General features: G+C 43.8%; 1 protein-coding gene across 1 annotated transcript; it reads left to right on the top strand.

The window, feature by feature from the left end:
• Window positions 1-11343: 11343 nt before the first annotated feature.
• Window positions 11344-23992, top strand: rdm1 (RAD52 motif containing 1). The gene is made up of 8 exons (XM_075453982.1): window positions 11344-11462; window positions 11653-11787; window positions 12216-12395; window positions 14549-14674; window positions 14809-14962; window positions 17613-17711; window positions 17800-17876; window positions 23477-23992. The coding sequence occupies exons 2-8, from the start codon at window positions 11689-11691 to the stop codon at window positions 23543-23545; spliced, it is 804 nt and encodes a 267-aa protein (XP_075310097.1). The 5' UTR covers window positions 11344-11462; window positions 11653-11688; the 3' UTR covers window positions 23546-23992.
• Window positions 23993-24326: the final 334 nt, after the last annotated feature.

Below are 24326 nucleotides of genomic sequence, written 5' to 3'. Positions count from 1 at the left end.
CCTGTCTGTGTTCTGAGTGAGCCTGCAGCTTCAGGTGAGTTACCTGGAGGAGACAGCAGCAGATTGGCTGGATGTCAGGACCAATCAGCCAATCAGAGAGCATCTACCTGTGTGAGTCATGAACCGCAGCAGCCGGAGTCCTGGACCAGGACCAGGTGAGTCACTCAGGTCTGATCAGGCTCGAAAAAGGTTAAACAAGTTCCTTTGTTTTCAGGAGACAATCCACAGCTGCTTCAGCACGGCTGTCATGGCAACGGTAAACAGCTGTTTGTTTGTTCAAATGTGCTTCCAAAAGTATGTGGACACAGGTCCAAAAGTATGTGGACACAGGTCCATAAGTATGTGGACACAGGTCCATAAGTATGTGGACACACAGCACAGGTCCATAAGTATGTGGACACAGGTCCATAAGTATGTGGACACACAGCACAGGTCCATAAGTATGTGGACACAGGTCCATAAGTATGTGAACACACAGCACAGGTCCATAAGTATGTGGACACAGGTCCATAAGTATGTGGACACAGGTCCATAAGTATGTGGACACTGACCTGCGTGTTGGGGCTGGAGGTCCAATTGACTCTGAGCTCTGAGGCCGTAACTGCGCTGAGTTACAGGTATTTATCTGTCATCGCTCGGCTGAAAACCGTCTCTTTCCACGAAGGTTTCCCAGTGACGGCGGGCAGAAAGCTTCAAGGTGGAAAAGTTCGTCATCATGAGCGACCGCACGATGAGTTTCAGAGCAGCGGCGAACGGGAGGACAGCGAGCAGCAGCCATCAGCTGAAGCCTGAGCGGAAACTGTTTTTAATCGAGAAGAAGGGCTGAGAGTGAGAAGATGTGAGTGACTCACTCTGATTCCCAAACTCTGCAGGCCCCACTCTGAAATGAAACTTAGTGAGCTTCGTTAGCTCGTCTGCGCTAATGACGGATGTTTCCACTTCTGACTGGAAACCAGCTCTGACCGACCAGCCGCTCGGATGGAGTTCAGCACCAGATCTTATTAATCACTTTCCACAAAGTGGGGTTTCCACCCAGAAACACCTCGCTCAGCCTCAGCTTTACCACAAACCAAAGAAGACTGAACATTCAGACCTTTTATAAATCAAATCAAATCAAATGTATTTGTAGCACATTTCATTTACAAACAATTCAAAGTGCTTCACATAAAATAAAAGCATTGCAGCAGGGAGTGGAAGAAGCATTAAAATACATAAAAGAATATGAAGAGAAACAAATAAAATCATTTGAATGAATTTAAAAACCAGCAACAGTCCAGATAAGTTCAAAGATAGCGTGCAGATTTCATGCATAGACACATAAGAACAGAAATGTTTTTAACCTGGATTTAAAAATGTCTCCATTTGGTGAAAGTTTAATCTCCACTGGCAGTTTGTTCCACTTGTTTGCAGCATAACAGCTAAATGCTGCTTCTCCATGTTTAGTCTGGACTCTGGACTGGACCAGCTGACCTGAGTCCTTGGATCTAAGAGCTCTGCTGGGTTTATATTCTCTGAACAGATCACAGATTGTAAACCATCAGCAGGCTTTTAAAATCTATTCTGTGACTGACTGGAAGCCAGAGTAAAGATTTTAAAGCTGCTGTGATGTGTTCAGATCTCTTAGTCCGGGTTAAAACTCCAGCAGCAGCGTTCTGGATGAGCTGCAGATGTTTAATGCTCTTTTTGGGAAGTCCAGTTAAAAGAGCGTTACAGTGATGGAGTCTGCTGGAGATGAATGCATGGATGAGTTTCTCCTGGTCTGTTTGGGAGAGGAAACCTTTAATTCTGTTGATGTTTCTGAGATGGTAAAAAGCTGCCTTGGTGACAGCTTTGATGTGGCTGCTGAAAGTCAGATCTGAGTCTATCAACACTCCGAGGTTACCAACTCGGTCAGTGATTGTAAGGTCCCGAGTCTCAAGATATTTACCAACGCTGACCCTCTTCTCTTTGCTCCCAAACAGAATGATCTCAGTTTGGACTTCATTTAATTGTAGAAAATTCTCACTCATCCAGGTGTTTACTTCCTCCAGACACTGACACAGTACGTCTGCTGGGCTGCAGTCGCAATGGTGACAGAGACACATAAAGTTGTGTATCGTCTGCATAACTGTGATAATTGATGTTAAAGTTCTGTAATATCTGACCCAAAGGGAGCATATACAAGTTAAACAGAAGAGGTCCAAGAATTGACCCCTGGGGGACTCCACAGAAAGTCGTTGAGCTGGTTAAATACAACTTTCTCAATAATCTTGGATATAAAAGAGAGGTTAGAGACAGGTCTGTAGTTGTTCATCATAGAGGCATCTAGAGTTCTCTTCTTTAAGAGTGGCTTAATGGCAGCTGTCTTTAGTGACTTGGGAAAAATGCCTGATGCCAGTGAGCTGTTAACTATTTGTAGGAGATCGCTTTCTACTGAGGTAAAAACAGTTTTTAAAAAGTCAGATGGTATTATGTCCAGAGAACAAGTTGTTGATTTCAGATGCCGAACTGTTTCCTCTAGGATTTTTAAATCAACTATTGTTGATTTAAACTGTGACATAACGTCAGAGTTATTTCCAGGTTTTAGACACAGATTAGTTTTCTTGTTTTGTCTAATTGTTTTGATTTTTTGGCTAAAAAAGTTGGCAAATTCGTTGCATTTTTCTGTGGAGAGGAGGTCTGGGTTTGACTGTTTAGGAGGATTTGGGTTAGGGTTAACAACATGAATTCACCTGGAAACAACGAGTTTAGAAACTGTTCATCACAGTCAGGACAATAAAGTTTTGGGTCCCCATCAATACGCTCAAACTGAAACTATCAACTCATAACAAATCATTCAGTAACATCTGTAACATCTGCAACATCAGTACACTGGAAAAAATGCCCCTCCAAAAATGAGTAAAAAAAACACAAATAAAAGACGTTTTTGCTTGAAATAAGCAAAAAAATCTGCCAATGGAATTAGTGAAAATCGGCTTGTCAAGATCTCTTGAAATAAGATGTGATATTTAGGACTTTTGAGATAAAAGTTATCTTGCAATTAGCTTAAAAACCTCTTCAAATGTCAAAAAAGCTTGTTTCATATGATATGTGACTCAAAACAATTTGTTTTTAAGACTTTTTCATTTAACAAGATATTCCAGATGTATTGTCTTCAAACAAGTACCTATATCTGGCTGAAATGGTCCTTGTTAGGCAGTTGTGTCTTATATTAAGTGTAATGAGATATTTTGACAAGAAATGAGACAAATATACTTGGTAAGACTTTGATTTTTTTCCAGTGTAACATCTGTAACATCAGTAACACCAATAAAACGTAGAAGGATAATCTGTCAGCAGTAAAAAACTAAAAGTAGAAAATGAAGAAAACAAAGGAAAAACAAAGGATGACATCATGAAATGAAACGTGTCATAGAAGGTTTATTTGTGCTTAATGCTCAAAGAAAGAAAAAGGTTTGTCTTTCTTAAAGAAAGAAAAAGGTTTGTCTTTCTTTAGGCTTCAGTTTGTTACCCGATAAAGAAAATAAAGTTCAATCATAACTGAACTGAGTTCTCTCTGCAGACCTGAAACTAAAAGTTCAGTAAAAACAGAATAAACTCACTCAGAGGAGATCCTGCTAGTTCTGCTGGTTCTGCTGGTTCTGCTGGTTCTGCTGGTTCTGATGGTCCTGCTGGTTCTGATGGTTCTGATGGTTCTGATGGTCCTGATGATTCTGATGGTTCTGAGGGTCCTGGTGGTTCTGCTGGTTCTGATGGTCCTGCTGGTTCTGATGGTTCTGATGGTTCTGATGGTCCTGATGATTCTGATGGTTCTGAGGGTCCTGGTCCATGGAGGTGTCTGCCATCCTGGGGTTTAAATAAAGCTTCATCCTGGAAAGACAGAAAATGAAACTGACACCTTCAAAGAGAAAAAAATTAAAAGAGAAAAAAATTCTTCGAAGTTTGTGAGTTTCCTTTTTCAGCCCCTGTGGCCTGGGAGGGTTCCCCCCCGGGGGAGCGCTGACACAGCAGATACAACGTAAATCTGTCATAGTTTCTTCAGTTTCTTCAGTTTTCTTCCTTCTACAGACACCAGCTCAGAGTCACTTCTGGAATATGTTCTCAGAAATATTCGTGAGTCTCGGTCTCCCTACAACACAGTAAAAATAAAACAGTAAACCCCGGATAAAAAAAGTCTTAATATAAGAAAATATTAAAAGAAGTAGAAGGAGAAAAAGTATCAAATATAAGGCTGGGCAACGATAAAAATGTTTAATCTAATTAATCACATGATTTCCCTGATTAATCACGATTAATCGCATTTGTACGCAAAATCCAAAAATGAATCCAAAAGTAGTGTATAGCCTTTAGCATTTAGCTTTATTTTAAATGTGCTGCCATATGAATGAAAGTGCCATAACATTTGTTGTGCAAACACACTTTTAACATCAGCATCTTTCTGTAGTTTTTATGTAGAAGCCTCGCTCCACTGTCTGTTTCCTTGAATGACTTGCTGCTATCAGTTGTGTGTTTTGCCTTTAAGTGATATTTTAGACTGGAACTACTACGCTGAGAAGACAATTCAACTTGGCAGTGTTTACAGATGACTTTGGTTCTGTCGACTCCGCCGTCTGGAAGAACTTTAACATGAAAATGGCCGAGTAAAAGTTCCGTACCCTTCTCCATGTTTGGTGGATCCGCCGATTACTTTCTTTTCCTGTTCCACAGCAGACAGCAGCAGACTTTTACAAAATAAAAGCCTGTGAGCAACAGACTTTTGCAATAATAAAAGTCTGTGAGCAACAGACTTTTGCAATAATAAAAGTCTGTGAGCAACAGACTTTTACAGAATAAAAGCCTGTGAGCAACAGACTTTTACAGAATAAAAGCCTGTGAGCAACAGACTTTTACAGAATAAAAGCCTGTGAGCAACAGACTTTTACAGAATAAAAGCCTGTGAGCAACAGACTTTTACAGAATAAAAGCCTGTGAGCGACAGACTTTTACAAAATAAAAGCCTGTGAGCAAAATACTTTTACAATAATAAAAGCCTGTGAGCAACAGACTTTTACAATAATAAAAGCCTGTGAGCAACAGACTTTTGCAATAATAAAAGCCTGTGAGCAACAGACTTTTACAATAATAAAAGCCTGTGAGCAACAGACTTTTACAATAATAAAAGCCTGTGAGCAACAGACTTTTACAGAATAAAAGCCTGTGAGCAACAGACTTTTACAGAATAAAAGCCTGTGAGCAACAGACTTTTACAATAATAAAATAAATAATAAAACAGGTCTGTGGCGTAGTGGGCTGAGCAGGCGCCCCATGTACAGAGGCTATAGTCCTCGCTGCATCGGACGGCCCTGTGCTGCATGTTGTTCCCCCTCTCTCTCCCCCCTGCTTCCTGTCTCTCTGAACTTTCCATTAAAGACACAAAAGCCCCCCAAAATGTTTGTTTTTTTAATAAAAAAACCCCAAAAAACACACGTTGATGCGCGATAAAATATTTATCGGCGTTAAATGATTAATGCGTTAACGCGATAATAATGAGTTAACTCGTAAAAAGAGAACATTGGATGCTTCCATTTTAACCAACTACAGACCCATCTCAAATCTTCATTTTATAGCCAAGATTGTTGAGAAAGTGGTTTTTAATCAACTCAGTAACTTCTTGAACTCCAGTGGACTCCTTGACAGATTTCAGTCAGGCTTCCGACCTCACCACAGTACAGAAACGGCTCTTATTAAAGTGTTAAATGACATAAGGTTGAACACTGACTCAGGCAAGGTGTCAGTTCTGGTATTGTTGGATCTCAGTGCTGCATTTGACACTGTGGATCACAGTATACTACTGAACAGGTTGGAAACCTGGGCAGGACTCAGCGGGACAGTCCTAGAATGGTTCAGGTCCTACTTGGAGGAGCGGAGTTATTTTGTGACTATTGGAAGTAATCAATCTGATCGAGTGGCTATGACATGTGGAGTTCCTCAGGGGTCAGTTCTTGGACCCCTTCTGTTCACTCTATACATGCTGCCTCTGGATCAAATTCTGAAGAACTCTAAAGTCAACTACCACAGCTATGCAGATGACACACAGATATATCTGGCACTGTCTCCAGATGACTGCAGTCCTATAGAGTCATTGTGCGACTGCTTAGAGCAAGTCAAAAAGTGGATGAACCGAAATTTCCTTCAGTTAAATCAAGAAAAAACTGAGGTCAATGTGTTTGGCAACAAAGAGAAGAGGTTTGCTGTCAGTAAACACCTCGAGTGTCTAGAAACTAAAGACCAAGTCCGGAACTTCAGTGTGCTGATAGACTCAGACCTGACCTTCAACAATCATATCAAATCAGTCACCAAATCAGCCTTTTATCAACTTAAGAACATATCCAGAATTAAGGGTTTCATGTCCCAAACAGATCAGGAGAAGCTGATTCATGCTACATGTTAATGCTAACGGTCTTCTGACTGGACTCCCCCAAAAGAGTCTCAAACAGCTGCAGCTCATTCAGAACGCTGCAGCCCGAGTTTTAACCAGAACAAAGAGATCACACCACATCACCCCAGTTCTCAAGTCTTTACACCGGCTCCCGGTCAGATACAGAATAGATTTTAAAGTTCTGCTACTCGTCTACTCGCAGAATCGGAAGCTGGATGCGCGCGCGCAGGCCGGCTGAGATTCCTGGACTCAGAAGAGAAATGGATTAAAACTGGGAGTAAAGTTGATTGATTACTTGGACCAGGCGGAAATGGTCTACATTCCACAATTCGGCTGATCGGATTTCGCCATGAGACGCACCAGCAGAAACTTAAAGACAGACAGCACTATCAGTAGTCTGTCTGAATGAACCAAAAACAAAAATTGTTGTTTCAATCTGGCGCCCCAGGACTGGCCTTGGACTGGCCTGACAAAATCGTTCTCCAAGTTTGTTATGTAAACATGTGCTTCCCCACCCCCCCTTCCTGAGACTCCTGTGGAAACTCTTTTGGACTGGCTGACAAGCTTCCACCACTGTCAAGGACAAATGCCTGATAAGAGTTTAACACAGACTTACGTGCACACACCCACACACACACACGCTCACTGAATAACACACGCAACTCCTACACCACACCTCCTTCACTGTTTCCCAATTCCTTCTTTGTGCTGATCTCTCTCCTCCTCTCCCCAATGTGTTATTTCCTCTCTCATTCTACCCCTATCTCATTAACGCTTCACTAAGAGGAAAACTTAGTTATATTCAAATGGTTTATCTTATTAATGAAAACTTAGTCATATTCAAATGGTTTATTAAGACCTATTATCACTGTATAAACCTTAATATTTCCTCTCAGATGAAAGTTTTTTACCCATGTCCCCTTTAATTTAATTTATGGACCATTGAACGGCATCTTAAATGCTCCCTCTTAAGCCTGATTTATACTCGGAAACCAGGTCGTCTGCGTGTGTGTCGCAGTTAACGCAGACATGCCCCCCCCCCCCTACGCAGACACTACGCAGACACTCTGGTGCACCTCCTCAAAATTGTAACTCACCGCAGACATCGCCGCAGGGAGGAGAGAAAGGAGGCCTCTGATTGGTCAACTCTACATCCGCTCTTCACTATGTGTATTTCCGGTTTGCTAACCGGCTGACGCTAACCGTGCTAGCGGTGACGATTCTTTCGCCTCTCTGCCAGCTCCAGTAGTAGCAATATTTCTTCTATTTCTAGATCGATCAGCTGCATCTCAATCAAAGTGCGCATTCGTCCAGTCGCCATTGTTGTTGAATGATCTCCGTAACCGTAACACCCACAATCCTAGCTTGTTCGTGATTGTCCCTCTTGCGTTGTGGCGTGGGATTAACATAGCGCAGACAGTGCTTCAAGGCATAAGTTAAAAATAACTGCGTCGTGTCTGCGACAAGCTCACTGCGACACACTGCTGCGAAGTATACACAAGCCTTTAGAGGAAAGCTTATCCATGTTTGTTAGCTTTTGTTAGTTTACTCAAATTACCTGCTCTGTATTTCTGTGTTGTATTTTTTCTGTGTTGTATTTTTTATGTCTTTATGTAAAGCACATTGAGTTGCCTGTGGTATGAAATGTGCTATATAAATAAAGATTGATTGATTGATTGATTGATACAAATCACGGAACGGTTTAGGTCCAGAATACATGAATGACATGCTGATAGAGTATAAACCCAGCAGAGCTCTGAGATCTGCTGACTCAGGTCAGATAGTGGAGCCCAGAGTTCAAACTGGACCCGGTGAAGGTAAAGGGTAACCTAACTCTAACCCTTTTCAGGATTGATGAGGATTGATTTCATCCTGTGATGTCAAGCAGTGTTTCCCAACCTGAGGCCGGGGGTCCTTACAGGGACCCTGAGATGCCAGATGAGACATCAGAAACAGAAATGAGTTAGGGTTAGGGTTAATGAGGCTGAATCGATGATAATGTTTCTCTGGTTTCCAGTTGCGTCACCAGGCAGACTCTGTTGGGTCTGAATCATTCAGGCTGGAAACTGTGAACTAACCCTGCTGGAGAACTTCCCCCGATAGCTTGCTGCTCCTCTCTGGGCCTTAGGTTCCACTTTGTGTGTGTTTGTGAATCAGAGTAAAACTGCGGTTTAACCCTGCAGCTTCGGTTTAGGTTTACAGAGAAGAAGCAGCAGAAAGTTCATCCGGCTTCATTTAGCCTGAACAGAAAGCAGGAAGGAAGCTGTCGTGTAGTGAGGAAACTCCTCAGCGGCACAGTTTCCACTTCAGCTGCAACAGGAAGGAGGCGGGAGGCCCCGAGCAGCTGATTCATGAAGCCTGACATCATCTCTGATGCTGCTCATCTGCAGCCAAACTCAAACTGTTTTCAAAGTTTTAAAGTTCAGAGGTCAGAAACATCTGGAGCATGAGCAGAACCCAAAGTCTGATTCACCACGAGCTTCAGCGTCTACAAGCAGGTTTAGAGTGACTATAACCCAGTTATCTCGGGGTCTGAATCCGATCAGATCCAATTCGTAGTCAGATTAAGGTGTCTACATGCACTGAATAACTCAGTCTGATTGGGATTTAGCCAATAATCCGATCCTTTCAGAGCCATGTGACCCCACTGATTCAGGAAAGCTGCTCCAGGTGTTTATCTGCAGCAGACCTGCTGACTGGAACAGTCTCTGGTTCCTGCAGCTTTAACTGGTTCCTGCAGCTGTAACTGGTTCCTGCAGCTCTAACTGGTTCCTGCAGCTTTAACTGGTTCCTGCAGCTCTAACTGGTTCCTGCAGCTCTAACTGGTTCCTGCAGCTTTAACTGGTTCCTGCAGCTCTGACTGGTTCCTGCAGCTCTAACTGGTTCCTGCAGCTTTAACTGGTTCCTGCAGCTTTAACTGGTTCCTGCAGCTCTAACTGGTTTCTGCAGCTTTAACTGGTTCCTGCAGCTCTAACTGGTTCCTGCAGCTTTAACTGGTTCCTGGAGCTCTAACTGGTTTCTGAAGCTCTAACTGGTTCCTGCAGCTCTAACTTGTTCCTGCAGCTTTAACTGGTTCCTGCAGCTCTAACTGGTTCCTGCAGCTCTAACTGGTTCCTGCAGCTTTAACTGGTTCCTGCAGCTGTAACTGGTTCCTGCAGCTCTAACTGGTTCCTGCAGCTCTAACTGGTTCTTTCAGCTTTAATTGGTTCCTGCAGCTGTAACTGGTTCCTGCAGCTCTAACTGGTACCTGCAGCTTTAACTGGTACCTGCAGCTTTAATTGGTTCCTGAAGCTTTAACTGGTTTCTGCAGCTTTAACTGGTTCCTGCAGCTCTAACTGGTTCCTGCAGCTTTAACTGGTTCCTGCAGCTCTAACTGGTTCCTGCAGCTTTAACTGGTTCCTGCAGCTCTAACTGGTTCCTGCAGCTTTAACTGCTTCCTGCAGCTCTAACTGGTCCTACAGCTTTAACTGGTTCCTGCAGCTCTAACTCGTTCCTGCAGCTTTAACTGGTACCTGCAGCTTTAATTGGTTCCTGAAGCTTTAACTGGTTTCTGCAGCTCTAACTGGTTCCTGCAGCTGTAACTGGTTCCTGCAGCTTTAACTGGTTCCTTCAGCTCTAACTGGTTCCTGCAGCTTTAACTGGTTCCTTCAGCTCTAACTGGTTCCTGCAGCTTTAACTGGTTCCTTCAGCTCTAACTGGCTCCTGCAGCTCTAACTGGTTCCTGCAGCTCTAACTGGTTCCTGCAGCTTTAACTGGTTCCTGCAGCTCTAACTGGTTCCTGCAGCTCTAACTGGTTCTTCAGCTCTAACTGGTTCCTGCAGCTTTAACTGGTTCCTTCAGCTCTAACTGGTTCCTGCAGCTCTAACTGGTTCCTGAAGCTTTAACTGGTTTCTGAGGCTCTAACTAATCTTTTCTATAAATGTCTGTCTTTAACCTTTTCTATAAATGTCTGTCTGTAATCTTTTCTATAAATGTCTGTCTTTAATCTTTTCTATAAATATCTGTCTTTAATCTTTTCTATAAATGTCTGTCTGTAATCTTTTATGTAAATGTCTGTCTTTAACCTTTTCTATAAATGTTTGTCTTTAATCTTTTCTACAAATGTCTGTCTGTAATCTTTTCTGTAAATGTCTGTCTTTAACCTTTTCTATAAATGTCTGTCTGTAATCTTTTCTCTAAATGTCTGTCTGTAATCTTTTCTGTAAATGTCTGTCTGTAATCTTTTCTATAAATGTCTGTCTGTAATCTTTTCTATAAATGTCTGTCTTTAATCTTTTCTATAAATGTCTGTCTGTAATCTTTTCTATAAATGTCTGTCTGTAATCTTTCTATAAATGTCTGTCTTTAATCTTTTCTATAAATGTCTGTCTGTAATCTTTTCTATAAATGTCTTTCTTTAATCTTTTCTATAACTTTCTGTCTTTAATCTTTTCTATAAATATCTGTCTTTAATCTTTTCTATAAATGTCCGTCTGTAATCTTTTATGTAAATGTCTGTCTTTAACCTTTTCTATAAATGTTTGTCTTTAATCTTTTCTACAAATGTCTGTCTGTAATCTTTTCTATAAATGTCTTTCTTTAATCTTTTCTATAACTTTCTGTCTGTAATCTTTTCTATAAATGTCTGTCTGTAATCTTTTCTGTAAATGTCTGTCTGTAATCTTTTCTATAAATGTCTGTCTACATGCTGACAGCTCAATTAGGAAAGAAGGAATTTCAACATAATCAACAACTTTAAGAACAATAACGGAAAATAACATGATTTTGTTTGAATCGATGCAAAGTTTTTATCACAATTAACAAATGGGTTTCTGACATTCTGATTGGTTCATTGCTTGTGTCGTCACTCTGTGTCCTCATTGGCTACCGCCGCAGGCCACGCCTCTCACCGGAAGCGCGCTAAATTCAGCTCGGTATTATGCTAGCTGTTTGTGACAGTTAGCGGAACTTTACCGGCTTCAGCTCATTTACGGAGATTCTTCTTTGGTTTAAATTCACCTGAGGACGTCTTTTACCTCCTGAGGACATCTTTTACCTCCTGAGGACGTCTTTTATCTCCTGAGCGGTGAGGTCCCGTCACATTGTTTCTGCAACATTCAGGCAAAAAGAGCTGATATTAAACCCTTATATCATGTTCTGAGCCGTGACTTTAGAGCCGAAGTGTTCAGTGGCTCCTCTGGAACTAAAACACGGCTGGTTTCATGTTCTGAGATGAGAGAGAATCCGCTGACACTGAAACTACGTTTAATGTGCAGATTTCTGACTGAGGTTCGGTGTGGGTTCTCAGCGTGATGGAGGTGGACATCCTGGAGTTCCGGGTTCCTTTGGAGAACAACAAGACCGTGTTTGTGTGGGACATCCAGCCGTCCCTGACCGAGGCCCATATCTATGTGAGTCCACCGGGTCCGGGTCTGAGCTCAGGACCTGGTTCTGTTTGTGCAGGTTTAGAGTTAGCCGAACTGAATTAGTTTTATTTGCAGCTGCAGAAGAAGACGGCTGTGGTCACGTGACTTTAGACAGCGCTGACCTCAGATCCCATCAGATCTCTGAGGTCAGATCTGATGGGATCTGACCCCAGACGTGCTGCTGGTTTCTCCCTGGCAGCTCGGGGTCTGCATGATGTCTCTGAGGAGCTCAGCTCGGGGTCTCTGATGTCTCTGAGGAGCTCAGCTCGGGGTCTCTGATGTCTCTGAGGAGCTCAGCTCGGGGTCTCTGATGTCTCTGAGGAGCTCAGCTCGGGGTCTCTAAGGAGCTTAACTTGGGGTCTCTGAAGTCTCACATGAGCTCCCACTCATAGTAACAGAACGTTTGGTTTCAGGAGGAGCTGTTCGCTGTCTTCTCGTCCTTCGGTCCTCTCTACCTGCTGAAGGTGTGTCCTAACGCTCCGCTCCACCCTCCCGGGTTCTACGCCCTCATCAAGTTCTACTCAGCTGCTCAGGCCTCCAGGGCTCAGCGGCTCACTGACGGCCGCCTGCTGTTCCAGAGATCTGCACTCAAGGTCAGCTAGAAGTAGAAAAGAAAAAAGCTTGGCCAATATTTGAACAGTTTTCTTTAATAATTAACTTATTTCCCAGATTTCATCCCTCAGCCTTTTTAACTCCACCGTGCGGACGCTGGGCGCCCATCCAGCATCAGTTTGTTTCTCTGAGGTCGGGTTTTTACTCAGACTTCAACTAAAATAACTTTTTAACCTCAGACGCTCTAAAGATCAAAGATTTTAAGAGCTGGAAGGAGCGATGCGCCCGTTTTCAGGGCTGTCGGATGACCGTCCATCAGGATAAAATCTTTAGCCAACAGAATCAGATTGTTCAAAATCAGGCAACATTTTACATCCTACTTATCAGAACAGAAAATAGTTTATTTGCTGTGCGTTGTTCCGAGTGAATCACAGTGAAAAGAACCAGATAAACCAATATACGTTGTATAAGTGGCCACTAGTTCCCTGAGATTAGAAATATTACATGTGACCGCAAGGGCGTAATAATGGTGTTGACATTGGTGGGGACATAATTTGCCACTCCACCACCACCTAAGGTTGAGGGACACCTCATTTGTGTGGGGGGTCTGGGGGTCCTCCCCCAGAAAATTTTGTATTTCTTAGATGCAATTTCCTGCATTTTAACCAATTCTGGGGTGAATAATGGCAAATCCCATCTGATTCACAGCCCTCTGATTTTTTTTTTTTAATGTAAACCGTAATGGCAAGATTGAGAATTGATTTTTTTTTTTATGCAAGTCACTCAAGTTTCTGGTGACTTCAACATTATCACAGGCCCAGGCAGACATCGCCACAGTAAGATGTTTTATTATTACATGTGTTTCTGAAAGTTTGGGTGCTGCAGTTGTAGTGCATTTTGTATAAAATATAAACTGATGAAGTTTTGAAAGTGCACACTGCAAAGATAAGTGTGAAAAGTGTGAACAATAAAAGTGGAAATGTACAATTTTTGAAAAATGTAGGCGGATGACTACTTAGCATTACCAACAAGCATTTATTAGCTCTGCACAGTTCCCACAAAAATAAAACACCAGTAGTCAAAAGATTAAAGTCCAGCAAACATTTATTAAAAATAAAGACATAAACTGTCACATGAAAAACACTTTTCCACGGCTCACTTTTTCCTGAAACACTTTTAAGTTTGTAGCTTTGAGCCTATTAACTAGCCAAATCTTGTATGAATGAGCCAAATGCACGGCGCCGCCGGTCATTGACACAGACAAACTGCTGGCATATTTGTTTTATGTTAATGCTGTTCAACCTGTCCTGGTGGATATGGCAGACAGCAGCATGGTTCAACCGTGCCTGCGTCATTGTTGTCCTGAGCCATGTTTTCAACCTCCTCAGAGCACTGAAACTTCGCTCAGCCTCTGTTTCTTTTCCTGCCCGAGTCAGACATGATGACTCTGAGCCAGCGAACAAAAGACCGGTCACCTCGTCAGCTGTTTTCCCGCTATCACCGCTTAGCAACCAACCTAGCAACAACAAGCCAGGCATAGCGCTACAGAAGATGAGCCAATCACAGATAGCGAGGCTGTCCCCACCAATGACACGTCGTCTTTGAGAGAAGGAACTGCGGAAGGGGAAAATTAACCCTTTGTTTGCCAAACGCTGTGACATTTCCCATTCAAAATTGGTATGGACACGTTCATAGCGTCCATACGCAATTTTACGCCTGTATGTGACCGGTTCATGGGAAGTTTTATTAAACAAAAAGAAATAAGTCTGTTTTGTGTTGTGTGAGGTGACAGTGGAGAGAAGAAACCATCAGAACCAGGAACCATCTGCCTGGACCAGCTGGGGGCTGAAAGGACAGGAAAGAGGGGACAACAAGCAGAGAGGGGCCTGATAACTGAAGGCTCTGCCTCCCAAACTGGCAGCTGGTTCTACAGAGAGGGGCCTGATAACTGAAGGCTCTGCCTCCCAAACTGGCAGTTGGTTCCACAGAGAGGGGCCCGATAACTGAAGGCTCTGCCTCCCAAACTGGCAGCTGGTTCCACAGAGAGGGGCCTGATAACTGAAGGCTCTGCCTCCCAAACTGGCAGCTGGTTCCACAGAGAGGGGCCTGATAACTGAAGGCTCTGCCTCCCAAACTGGCAGCTGGTTCCACAGAGAGGGGCCTGATAACTGAAGGCTTTCGTGTGTGTTCGCAGGTAAAGCTGAGCTCCAAACAGACGCCTCACTTCCTGTCTGACAGCGGCCCTCTGAGCCACGCCCGCTGCCTGGAACTGGCCAATCACTGCCTGGGCTTCAACGGCTGGAGCTCTGACATCATCACAGTGAGAAACTCCTCCATGGCGTTAGGGTTATCGATAGGGTTATATTGGGTTAGGTAGTCCATGGTAACCCTAACCCTCCATGGCGTTCCTCAGGTGCTGCTGAGCAGGTGACTTCCTGTCTGTGTCCTCCGCAGCTGAAGGAGCTCACCAGCGAAGAAGAAGCTGAGGAGGAGGGAGGAGTCGGACAGAGGAGGCTGAAGTTCGGCTGTTTGATGAAACTCTGCTTCCCTCATCACGGACTGACCACCAGAGGCGCTGCTGTGCTGGAGGACAGCTTCACCTGCTCAGGTGATGGAGGGGATGGAGGCGGGTGTGTGTTTTACTACCGTTAGAACCTTTAAGAGGCTGGAACCGAGGTCTGAGGGTCCGTCAGAACCTTTAAGAGGCTGGAACCGAGGTCTGAGGGTCCGTTAGAACCTTTAAGAGGCTGGAACCGAGGTCTGGGGGTCCGTCAGAACCATTAAGAGGCTGGAAACGAGGTCTGGGGGTCCGTCAGAACCTTTAAGAGGCTGGAACCGAGGTCTGGGGGTCCGTTAGAACCTTTAACGGGCTGGAACCGAGGTCTGAGGATCCGTTAGAACCTTTAAGAGGCTAGAACTGAGGTCTGGGGGTCCGTTAGAACCTTTAAGAGGCTGGAAACGAGGTGTGGGGGTCCGTTAGAACCTTTAAGAGGCTGGAAACGAGGTCTGGGGGTCCGTTAGAACCTTTAACGGGCTGGAACCGAGGTCTGAGGGTCCGTTAGAACCTTTAACGGGCTGGAACTGAGGTGTGGGGGTCCGTTAGAACCTTTAAGGGGCTGGAACTGAGGTCTGGGGGTCCGTTAGAACCTTTAACGGGCTGGAACCGAGGTCTGAGGGTCCGTTAGAACCTTTAAGAGGCTGGAACTGAGGTCTGGGGGTCTGTTAGAACCTTTAACGGGCTGGAACCGAGGTCTGAGGGTCCGTTAGAACCTTTAAGAGGCTGGAACCGAGGTCTGGGGGTCCGTTAGAACCTTTAACGGGCTGGAAACCGTCCTCAGATTACACGTGTTGCTCCGTTTCACAGGAAACATGTTAGTTTTACGTCGGGTGAGACCATGACTCAGCAGAGATCTGAGACCATGACTCAGTCAAACCGAGGATGGTTGTCAGCCGACTCTCAGGCTGTGCAGCGCTGCCCCCTGCTGACCGTCAGCAGAACTGCAACACAAACCGGAACACGTCCCGTTTCAGAGTAAAAAGTGTCGATGTTTGCGTCAGACTTCATGAAGCTCAGATGTGACCCTAACCTGAAGTCCAACCTGCTGATGTTTGAAAAAGAACCGGCTTTAAAGATCTTGTTAATGTCTCGTCGTAATAAAAACTCACCTGTTCCTCAGCTGATGTTGAGCAGTGAGTGAGAAACTAAGTGAACCCCTGATCCAGCAGCTGGTAGCAGCAGTGTGTGAGAAATGAAAGGTGATAGAGAATCAAAATCATCTTTTTCACGTTTTTGGTGTTAGTTCTGAGTCTCCCCGCTGTGGGGAGTACACACGAAGTGCCAGCAAGTGTCAGAACCTCTGTTTCAAGTACTCCCCTTTTTGAATATCCCCCAGAAAAAGTGCCAATCCGTTTTTGTGAAAAAGTGACGTCACTTTTTCAGCAATCGTCCCCCCACACCCAAATCCACAGCCACCCCGTTTCAGAGACGCCCCTTCGGCAAGAAACAGGAACAGGTGAGCCTTCCAAGGCTGTGAAAGCGGACTACGATCGTTACATATTCCCCCGGAAAGCAATGTTCGCGATCAATGGCTTTTATTTATTTTTAACAGCATCCCCAGTACATACAACCGCCGACTTTTCTTTTGCTCTGCGCATTTCACGGAGTACAGTTTCACAAAGCTTGCACGATTCCGAGCAGGCTTCAGTCGGAATTTAATGCTCAGTACAGGGTCAGTTCCGACAGGGACAGACAGACTGCAGCGAGCTGTGCGCTCCGCTGAGAAGCTGATCGGCTGCAGCCTCCCATCTATCCATGACCTGCACGTCTCCAGGACTATGGGGCGAGCAGGTCGGATCACAGCTGACCCTTCTCTATTTGCACCACTCCCCTCGGGCAGGAGGCTTCGGTCCATTCGGACCAGAACCTCCCGTCACAAAAACAGTTTTTCCCCCTTGCAGCTGGACTTATGAACACTTCATAATCACCTCATAACCTGCCCCAGTCACTTTACCATCATTAAACCTGCACTAATGAAGCTGCACTGTTGTTGCTCTGTATATTGGATACTGTGTATTGTTGTACACACCTTGTACATTTTATATTCATATATTTTTATTCTTTATTTTCTATTATTATATCCTATGTTACATGTTTGCACCTTACGCCGCAGCAAATTCCTAGTTAGTGAACACTGTTCACTAACAATGGCAATAAAACGAATTCTGATTCTGAATAAAATCAACCCCAGCAATCAGTACAGCCTGTAAGTATCACATTTTATTTTGTTTTAAATGTGTGTTGTGCCATATTCCTGTTGTAAGAATTGCACGTTAGCTCTGGCTTGTTCATCTAAAGGGAATGAGCTTTCTTTCCAGTCAGTGTATTACTCTATAGCTCTGTTTTCGGTGAGAGCAAGGGCAGCCGAATAGCCCCAACACCTACCTGCATTTCATAATGAGGTTGCCAGATAAGCTCTGAAACGACGCCAATAAGGGCAAAAGACGCATTCTAAACCCAGCATAGTAACAGCTGTTTCAGAGAGCCTTTTAGGGAGGTTCTGAGTCATTACAGACCCAACCAATTTTTTGGGGGCTACATATCACATCACATCACAGAACAAGGATTAATGCCCCATTCAACCATTCTCTATCACCTTTAAGTAAACATGCTAACTGAGGCCTGCAGAGTCTGAGATGTAGCTCTTGGGTTTCTGACCTTGGGGTGACCTTTAACCTTTAACATGCTAACGTGTCTGCAGGTCCAGATATTCTCCTCCAGAGGCGCTGCAGGCTGCAGAAGTTGGTCAGAGAGAAAGCTCTGGTTCAGGCCTTCACCACAGTGCTGCTCATACTTCTCGGTACTACAGGACACACCTGCTTTCTGTGTGCGTGCATGTGCACGTGCACATGCACGCACACATACTGACTCCAGTCCTGTCTCTGCAGGTGACGGTAAAGTGATGGTGGAGCTCAAACAGACCTCAGATCAGTTTGTACATTCTGAGACTGAAGGAGTCCTGCAGGTAAGCTCACCGAAGCTAATTAAATATACAATCCATTAGTCGAGCAGAATAATGTCAGCATCATTATGGGGTATAATGTATATGTTTATTTATTTTTGCTTCAAAGTAACTAAATATAAACTCCATTAGTCGAGCAAACTTCACGTGAATAACAGCGGACTGTTTTAGGAAACTGGATCACTGTAAATTATGTTCCTACCTGAAAGAAAACGTAAAATACGAACAGATTGGTGAATGTTCCTTTTGAACAAATCTGTGCGTACGGACGGTTGTTGCATGAGGCCCGATGTGTCGGACCACCAGTTTCTATCTTACACTCGGGGCACAGTGCAGATGGATTTGGGTCGTATTTAGAGATATGGACCCTTTGTAGGAGCTTCAGTTGCATAGATCTCACTTGGTTCCAGACATTCAGTGTTTTAGCACTTTTCCAAGCATCATTCCAGTCATCTGTTATCTTGATATTAAGTTCCCTTTACCATAAGAAGGTGTTAATAATGTTATATTCCTTAAGGATATTATAGAACAGGCTAATAGAACTGCCAGATCTTTGCAAAAAGACACGGACACTGAAGCATTGAGGTATCCTTTGTGACAAAATCTCTCACTTGCACATATCTAAAGAAATCCTGTTTTGGAATATCATATTTCCTTTTCAACTGACTAAAAGACATCATGGTAGAGCCTTCCAATACTTTGTGTAAAGTAGATATTCCTTTAATTTCCCAAATCCGGAAGTTATTGTCCATTAGTCCAGGGGGGAAGTCAGGATTGTCAGGAGTGAATACAGACATGAGTTGAGATCTGCCCTCTAATTTCCATGACTTTACTGTGGAGATTGTTATAGGGTTAGAACAAGCAGACTTCAAAAATGTATTTTTTCTAATAAACTTAGATTAACCAAAGGGAATTTAGACATTGAACTTTCTACAACCAACCAGAGAGACGTGGACTTATCATGCACCCAGTCAGCTATGGTCCGGGAGATCGAGACCCCCCTCTGAGGATGGAAGACATAGCGTAGCTATTTTCAGGCGTGGTTTCTTCTTAGACCATATAAAGGAGCTAAACCAACTATTTAACTGTTTGATAGTCTTATGGAGGAACATGACTGGGATCATTTGTATGGGGTAAAGTAGCCCAGAGAAATGTTAATTTTTAGAAGTGTGACACAGCCTAACCAGGAAATTCGGAGGATATTCCATCTTTCTAGGTCTAGCCTTATACGCTCAAATATGGGCGGGAAATTTGCTTTGACTACCTGCTCAAACGAGGGTGTTATCGTTTTCCCAAATAGACAAAACCTTTGAACCATTGGTTCAAATCATTCTTCTGTGGCCCTTCATTGGTTCAAATCATTGGGCCTCATGCAAGAACATTTTCGTATTTTTATTCTAAATTTCTCTCACTTTTTTCGTAAGAAGGTCTCGTACGAACACGCCACGTCAGATTCAACAAACGCTCTTAACTTCGGGAAAAGTGTGTAAACGACCTGCGTAAATGATGAATCCCACCCGTGTGTATCTAAGTTCACGTGCACGAGGATAGTAGATTTGCATACTCCACGCCCTAAATGACACCATATAAGGCTGTGCTTCCTTGCTCCTGTGCCAGGAAGTGTTGAGTCGTGAGAACGGCATCAAGGCGCAAAAAGAACAACTTTATGGGCTCTGAGATTGAAGTTCTGCTTCCAGAGATCCAAAAAGGAAAGTCTGTCATTTTAGCAGTGTCAGCAGTGGAATTACGGGACCTGCTAAAGCAAAGAAATGGGAAGCAATTGAGAGTGTTGTTAATACCATGTCACCGAGAAGAAAAAAAAAAAAAAAAAAAAAAAAAGGTTTGATATGAAAATGGCTTAAAAAAACGTCTTACCCTGGGCAGGCGAGCGATGACTGCAACTAAAGCCGTGCAATCAGTTGTTGCCTCATCATGATGGCACTTTGATGGGGTGGTCCATGAGGGGGGGTCTCCTGGCACCTTTTGGTCTGCCTGGGCTGGTTCAGGTGGAGACCCTCGTTCATGGCAATATTGCGCCATGAACGAGGTATCGAGACACACCCACCTGGCCTTCAGCTCAGTGCGCTCCATGACAGCACGGGTGATTTGATGCGTATATGCGTCTCGTGCTCCAATTATGTTTGGCAGTCCAGCCACGGGATGAAAGTCCCTCTTAATTTGTACTTGTTGGACAGCGGTGTATGGGAATGTGATGTACCACGGGTGATAAACTGATGAGAGCTTTGATGACCAAGGGGAGCGCACGACTCACAGAGGACTGGGACACACCCGATCTGTCTCCAATCTCCCTCTGAAAGGTTCCAGTGGCCAAAAATGCAAGGGTGGTGAGGACCTGGACGTGTGGTGGAATTGGGTTTGATCGGCGTGTTTTTCTCTGGAGTTGTGCCTCTAGCAAGCTGCATATTTGCAGCAGCACAGTCCTTGGCAATCTAAATCAGGATGTCAGCCATTCGTCTGTCTCCACATGGTCTCTTCCAAGAGCCTGACGTGCTATGGCATCCAAAAGTAGCAAGTCAGCCGCTGGTTACGCTTCCCATTGACCTTGTTATATACAGAGTCAAATTAACCTTCGATTCGTGCATAATTTAGGTTAAACAGAATAATGTCAGCATCATTATGGGGTATTTATTTATGTTTGCTTCAAAGTAATTAAATATACAATCCATTAGTCAAGCAAACTTGATTGGAACAACAGCGGACTATTTTACGAAACTCCTACGACAGGTCTGGATCACTCGTGAATTCTATTCGTACCTGAAATAAAACGTAAAATACGAAAAGATTGGTGAATGCGCGAATTCTCTTAAATCACTCGTACGGACGATTTAAGAACAAATCTGTGCGTACGAACGGTTCTTGCATGAGGCCCATTGTTCTGAGGCCCTTTATTGGTTCAAATCATTGTTCTGAGGCCCTTCATTGGTTCAAATCATTGTTCTGTGGCCCTTCATTGGTTCAAATCATTGTTCTGTGGCCCTTTATTTGTTCAAATTATTCTTCTGTGGCCCTTCATTGGTTCAAATCATTGTTCTGAGGCCCTTCATTGGTTCAAATCATTGTTCTGAGGCCCTTCATTGATTCAAATCATTCTTCTGTGGCCCTTCATTGGTTCAAATCATTGTTCTGTGGCCCTTTATTTGTTCAAATTATTCTTCTGTGGCCCTTCATTGGTTCAAATCATTGTTCTGAGGCCCTTCATTGGTTCAAATCATTGTTCTGAGGCCCTTCATTGATTCAAATCATTGTTCTGTGGCCCTTCATTGGTTCAAATCATTGTTCTGTGGCCCTTCATTGGTTCAAATCATTGTTCTGTGGCCCTTCATTTGTTCAAATTATTCTTCTGTGGCCCTTCATTGGTTCAAATCATTGTTCTGAGGCCCTTCATTGGTTCAAATCATTGTTCTGAGGCCCTTCATTGATTCAAATCATTCTTCTGTGGCCCTTCATTGGTTCAAATCATTCTTCTGAGGCCCTTCATTGGTTCAAATCATTGTTCTGAGGCCCTTCATTGGTTCAAATCATTGTTCTGTGGCCCTTCATTTGTTCAAATCATTGTTCTGTGGCCCTTCATTGGTTCAAATCATTGTTCTGTGGCCCTTCATAGGTTCAAATCATTCTTCTGTGGCCCTTCATCGGTTCAAATCATTCTTCTGTGGCCCTTCATTGGTTCAAATCATTCTTCTGTGGCCCTTCATTGGTTCAAATCATTCTTCTGTGGCCCTTCATCGGTTCAAATCATTCTTCTGTGGCCCTTCATTGGTTCAAATCATTCTTCTGTGGCATGTCTCTCTTGAGGGGTACCTCAGGGGTCCACTGTGGGCCCTCTTTATACGTTGCCCTTGAGGCCAGTCTTTACCAAACACAGCCTTTCCTTTAATTGTTTTGCAGACGGTATTGAAATAAATGTGCCTCTTAAAACTCGAGCCCTCGGTGAACTGAAGAACTGGTTGGACAGTAGGACATTTAAATGAAAGTAAGACAGAAACTGTGGTGTTTGTCTTCTTTTATTCATACGTCTGCTAAAAGCTTGGATGTGATGTCTGACAGCACATTTAAATCTGATAAACAGATCAGTTCTGCTTCAAAGCTGGTTTGTTCCAGCTACGACTGTTGGCCAAAGTGAAGTCATACTTATCTTCTAATGATTTAAGCACAGACTGGATTACTGTAACTCTCTGAGTGGTGTTGTGGAGAAATTAGAGTCGAATCCCGCGTTGGTCAGCCGTCCATTGGGGAGTTTATTGAACAAACCGTCACAGCAAATGTGCATACAGAATGTACAAAATGTCCGACGAGCTCATCTGGTGACACCCTTTTATACCGTTTTATCATAACAAGTGTACGTGGCCCTCTCTGGAGGCGCCTAACTTTCGCAGTTTATCATGAACACGCTCATTCTAACTATCAACAATATTCATATGAACCAGTCAACAAGGCCCAGGATGTAACTAGGCCAGAAGTCATGAGCATGTCATGACATCCTTCTCCCACAGTGGAAGGTTTTAAATGGGCTCGCACCATCATATTTGTGATCTTCTTCATCTTTATACCTCGGTCGGATCATCCAATCAGAAGGTCCTTTCAGGTGCTCTCAGGTCCAAGGGTCCAGACTCAGACTGTTACTACTTTTAAAACTCAGGATGAGCTTCAGGCATCTTTTCACTTTATTTTATTTCTACTTGTGTTTTTAAATGGTCTATACAAAGAAATCTGACCCTAACCTGTAACCACGGGGACAGTTCCCATGGTTACATAAGCCGCTTTCGGACTGTAGGAACCTTTGGCAGTTCTAATAACCTTTTAATCCGCGGGGCCGTTTTCTCTCTTGTTCGGACATACAGGAACTCGGGGCTATCTCCCTCAGTTCCTATAACTATTTAGCTCCTTCTCCGAGGTCGGGTCTTTTCATGGTTCTATAGAACGCATCTGACGGAGGTGTTTGGTGGTCGGTAGCTACGCCCCATGTCATGCTATCACGGCTGAAATGTTTCCTCATACGACACAGACACAACCGGCGGGTGTTTAATAAGTTAAACTTACACTGGTCTCCTTTGTCTGTAGCGCTCTGCTCTCCTTTCTTCCTTCATGAAATGAAAAAGTATCGTCTCCTGACTCTCTCTGTGAGCTCTTCCAGCCTCGATATTAGACGCCTGATGTGATCGTCCATGATTAATATCACCATCATGCAGACCATGAACACGGTGGCCTCCCCGCTCTCCATATTAGCTTTTTGGTGGTGTTTTTTCTTCTCTAATTACTTTTACCGGGTTTTGTTTTGTTGTTGAATGTGGCGCTAAATGGCTAACGTAACACGTCACTGAAGCAGACGGCTGCGCGCGGCGCATCAGTCCCTATCAGGTCCCGACTCATGTGCGAATGCAGACTGAAACAGAAGGACAGTTATCAGAAAGAAAATCGAGTAGGACAGTTCTGATAACTGCGTTCTTAGAACGGTCTGTCCGAAAGCGGCTATAGCCAGGTTAAGATTTGGTTTCAGAGGCTGGGGAGGTGTGTGTGTGTGTGTGTGTGTGTGTGTGTGTGTGTGTGTGTGTGTACTCCTTTATTTGTGTGTATTTTTGCAGGTAAATGAGTTTTCATTGTCTGAGGAAGAGGAGGCTGAGGATGAAGAGTGGGATCTGACTGTGTCATAGAGCCACTGTGGTGCATGCTGGGAATCTGAGTTCAGCTTCATTTGAATGCTTCAGCTGTGCTCTGATTGGCTGATTGAGCTCAGATGTGTCAGAGATGGACAGGAGACACTCTGATGCTGAAACCTTTATTGCAGAGACAGAATCAGAACAAAGCTTTGGTTCCACGCAGAACCGGAACTCTACAGAACCAGGAGACTTAAAGGTGAAGAGCAAGCTCATCGTCTGCCAGGACCCTTCGCCGGCTCCGTCCTCTGCTCTGAGGCGAATTTCAGGTCCTCCCACCACCACTAAGCCTGCACACGGCAACAACCAGCCGGTAACCAGCCAGTAACAGCAACAACCAGCCGGTAACAGGGACTATTAACTAGTTTCTGACGCTCTGCATCATTAACAGGACTGTGATGTCACACAGTCTCCTGGTGGTTCATTTTAAAGGCATATCTGTAAATGTGGTACAAATATACGCATCTGAGCAAGTTTGTATGTAAATGTTGTGCTTTTCTTGTCTTGTTGACCTCTAAAATTTCCTTTACACATGTATTTATATCCCTAACCCTTATCAGTGTATATGTGTTGGAGTATGTCTTTATTCATTTTAAATTAATCCAGTTGGTTTCCATAGCACCAGTTCAAAGCTGAAGTCATCTAAAGCTGAAAAGATGAATTCATATTCAGTCCAGCTCCAACCCAACTCGCTGGAAACTGGTTCAAATTAAATCCAATTGATTGTAATCCAGATTTGTTCAATTCATGGAGCCCATCCCTGGTTCCCCTGGAGAGG

This window comes from Odontesthes bonariensis, chromosome 21, assembly GCF_027942865.1.
Source record: "Odontesthes bonariensis isolate fOdoBon6 chromosome 21, fOdoBon6.hap1, whole genome shotgun sequence".
In the NCBI taxonomy this organism is placed as follows: Eukaryota; Metazoa; Chordata; class Actinopteri; order Atheriniformes; family Atherinopsidae; genus Odontesthes; species Odontesthes bonariensis.
The sequence above is the reverse complement of the archived record's forward strand: the minus strand, read 5'-3'. Positions and strand labels throughout refer to the sequence as shown.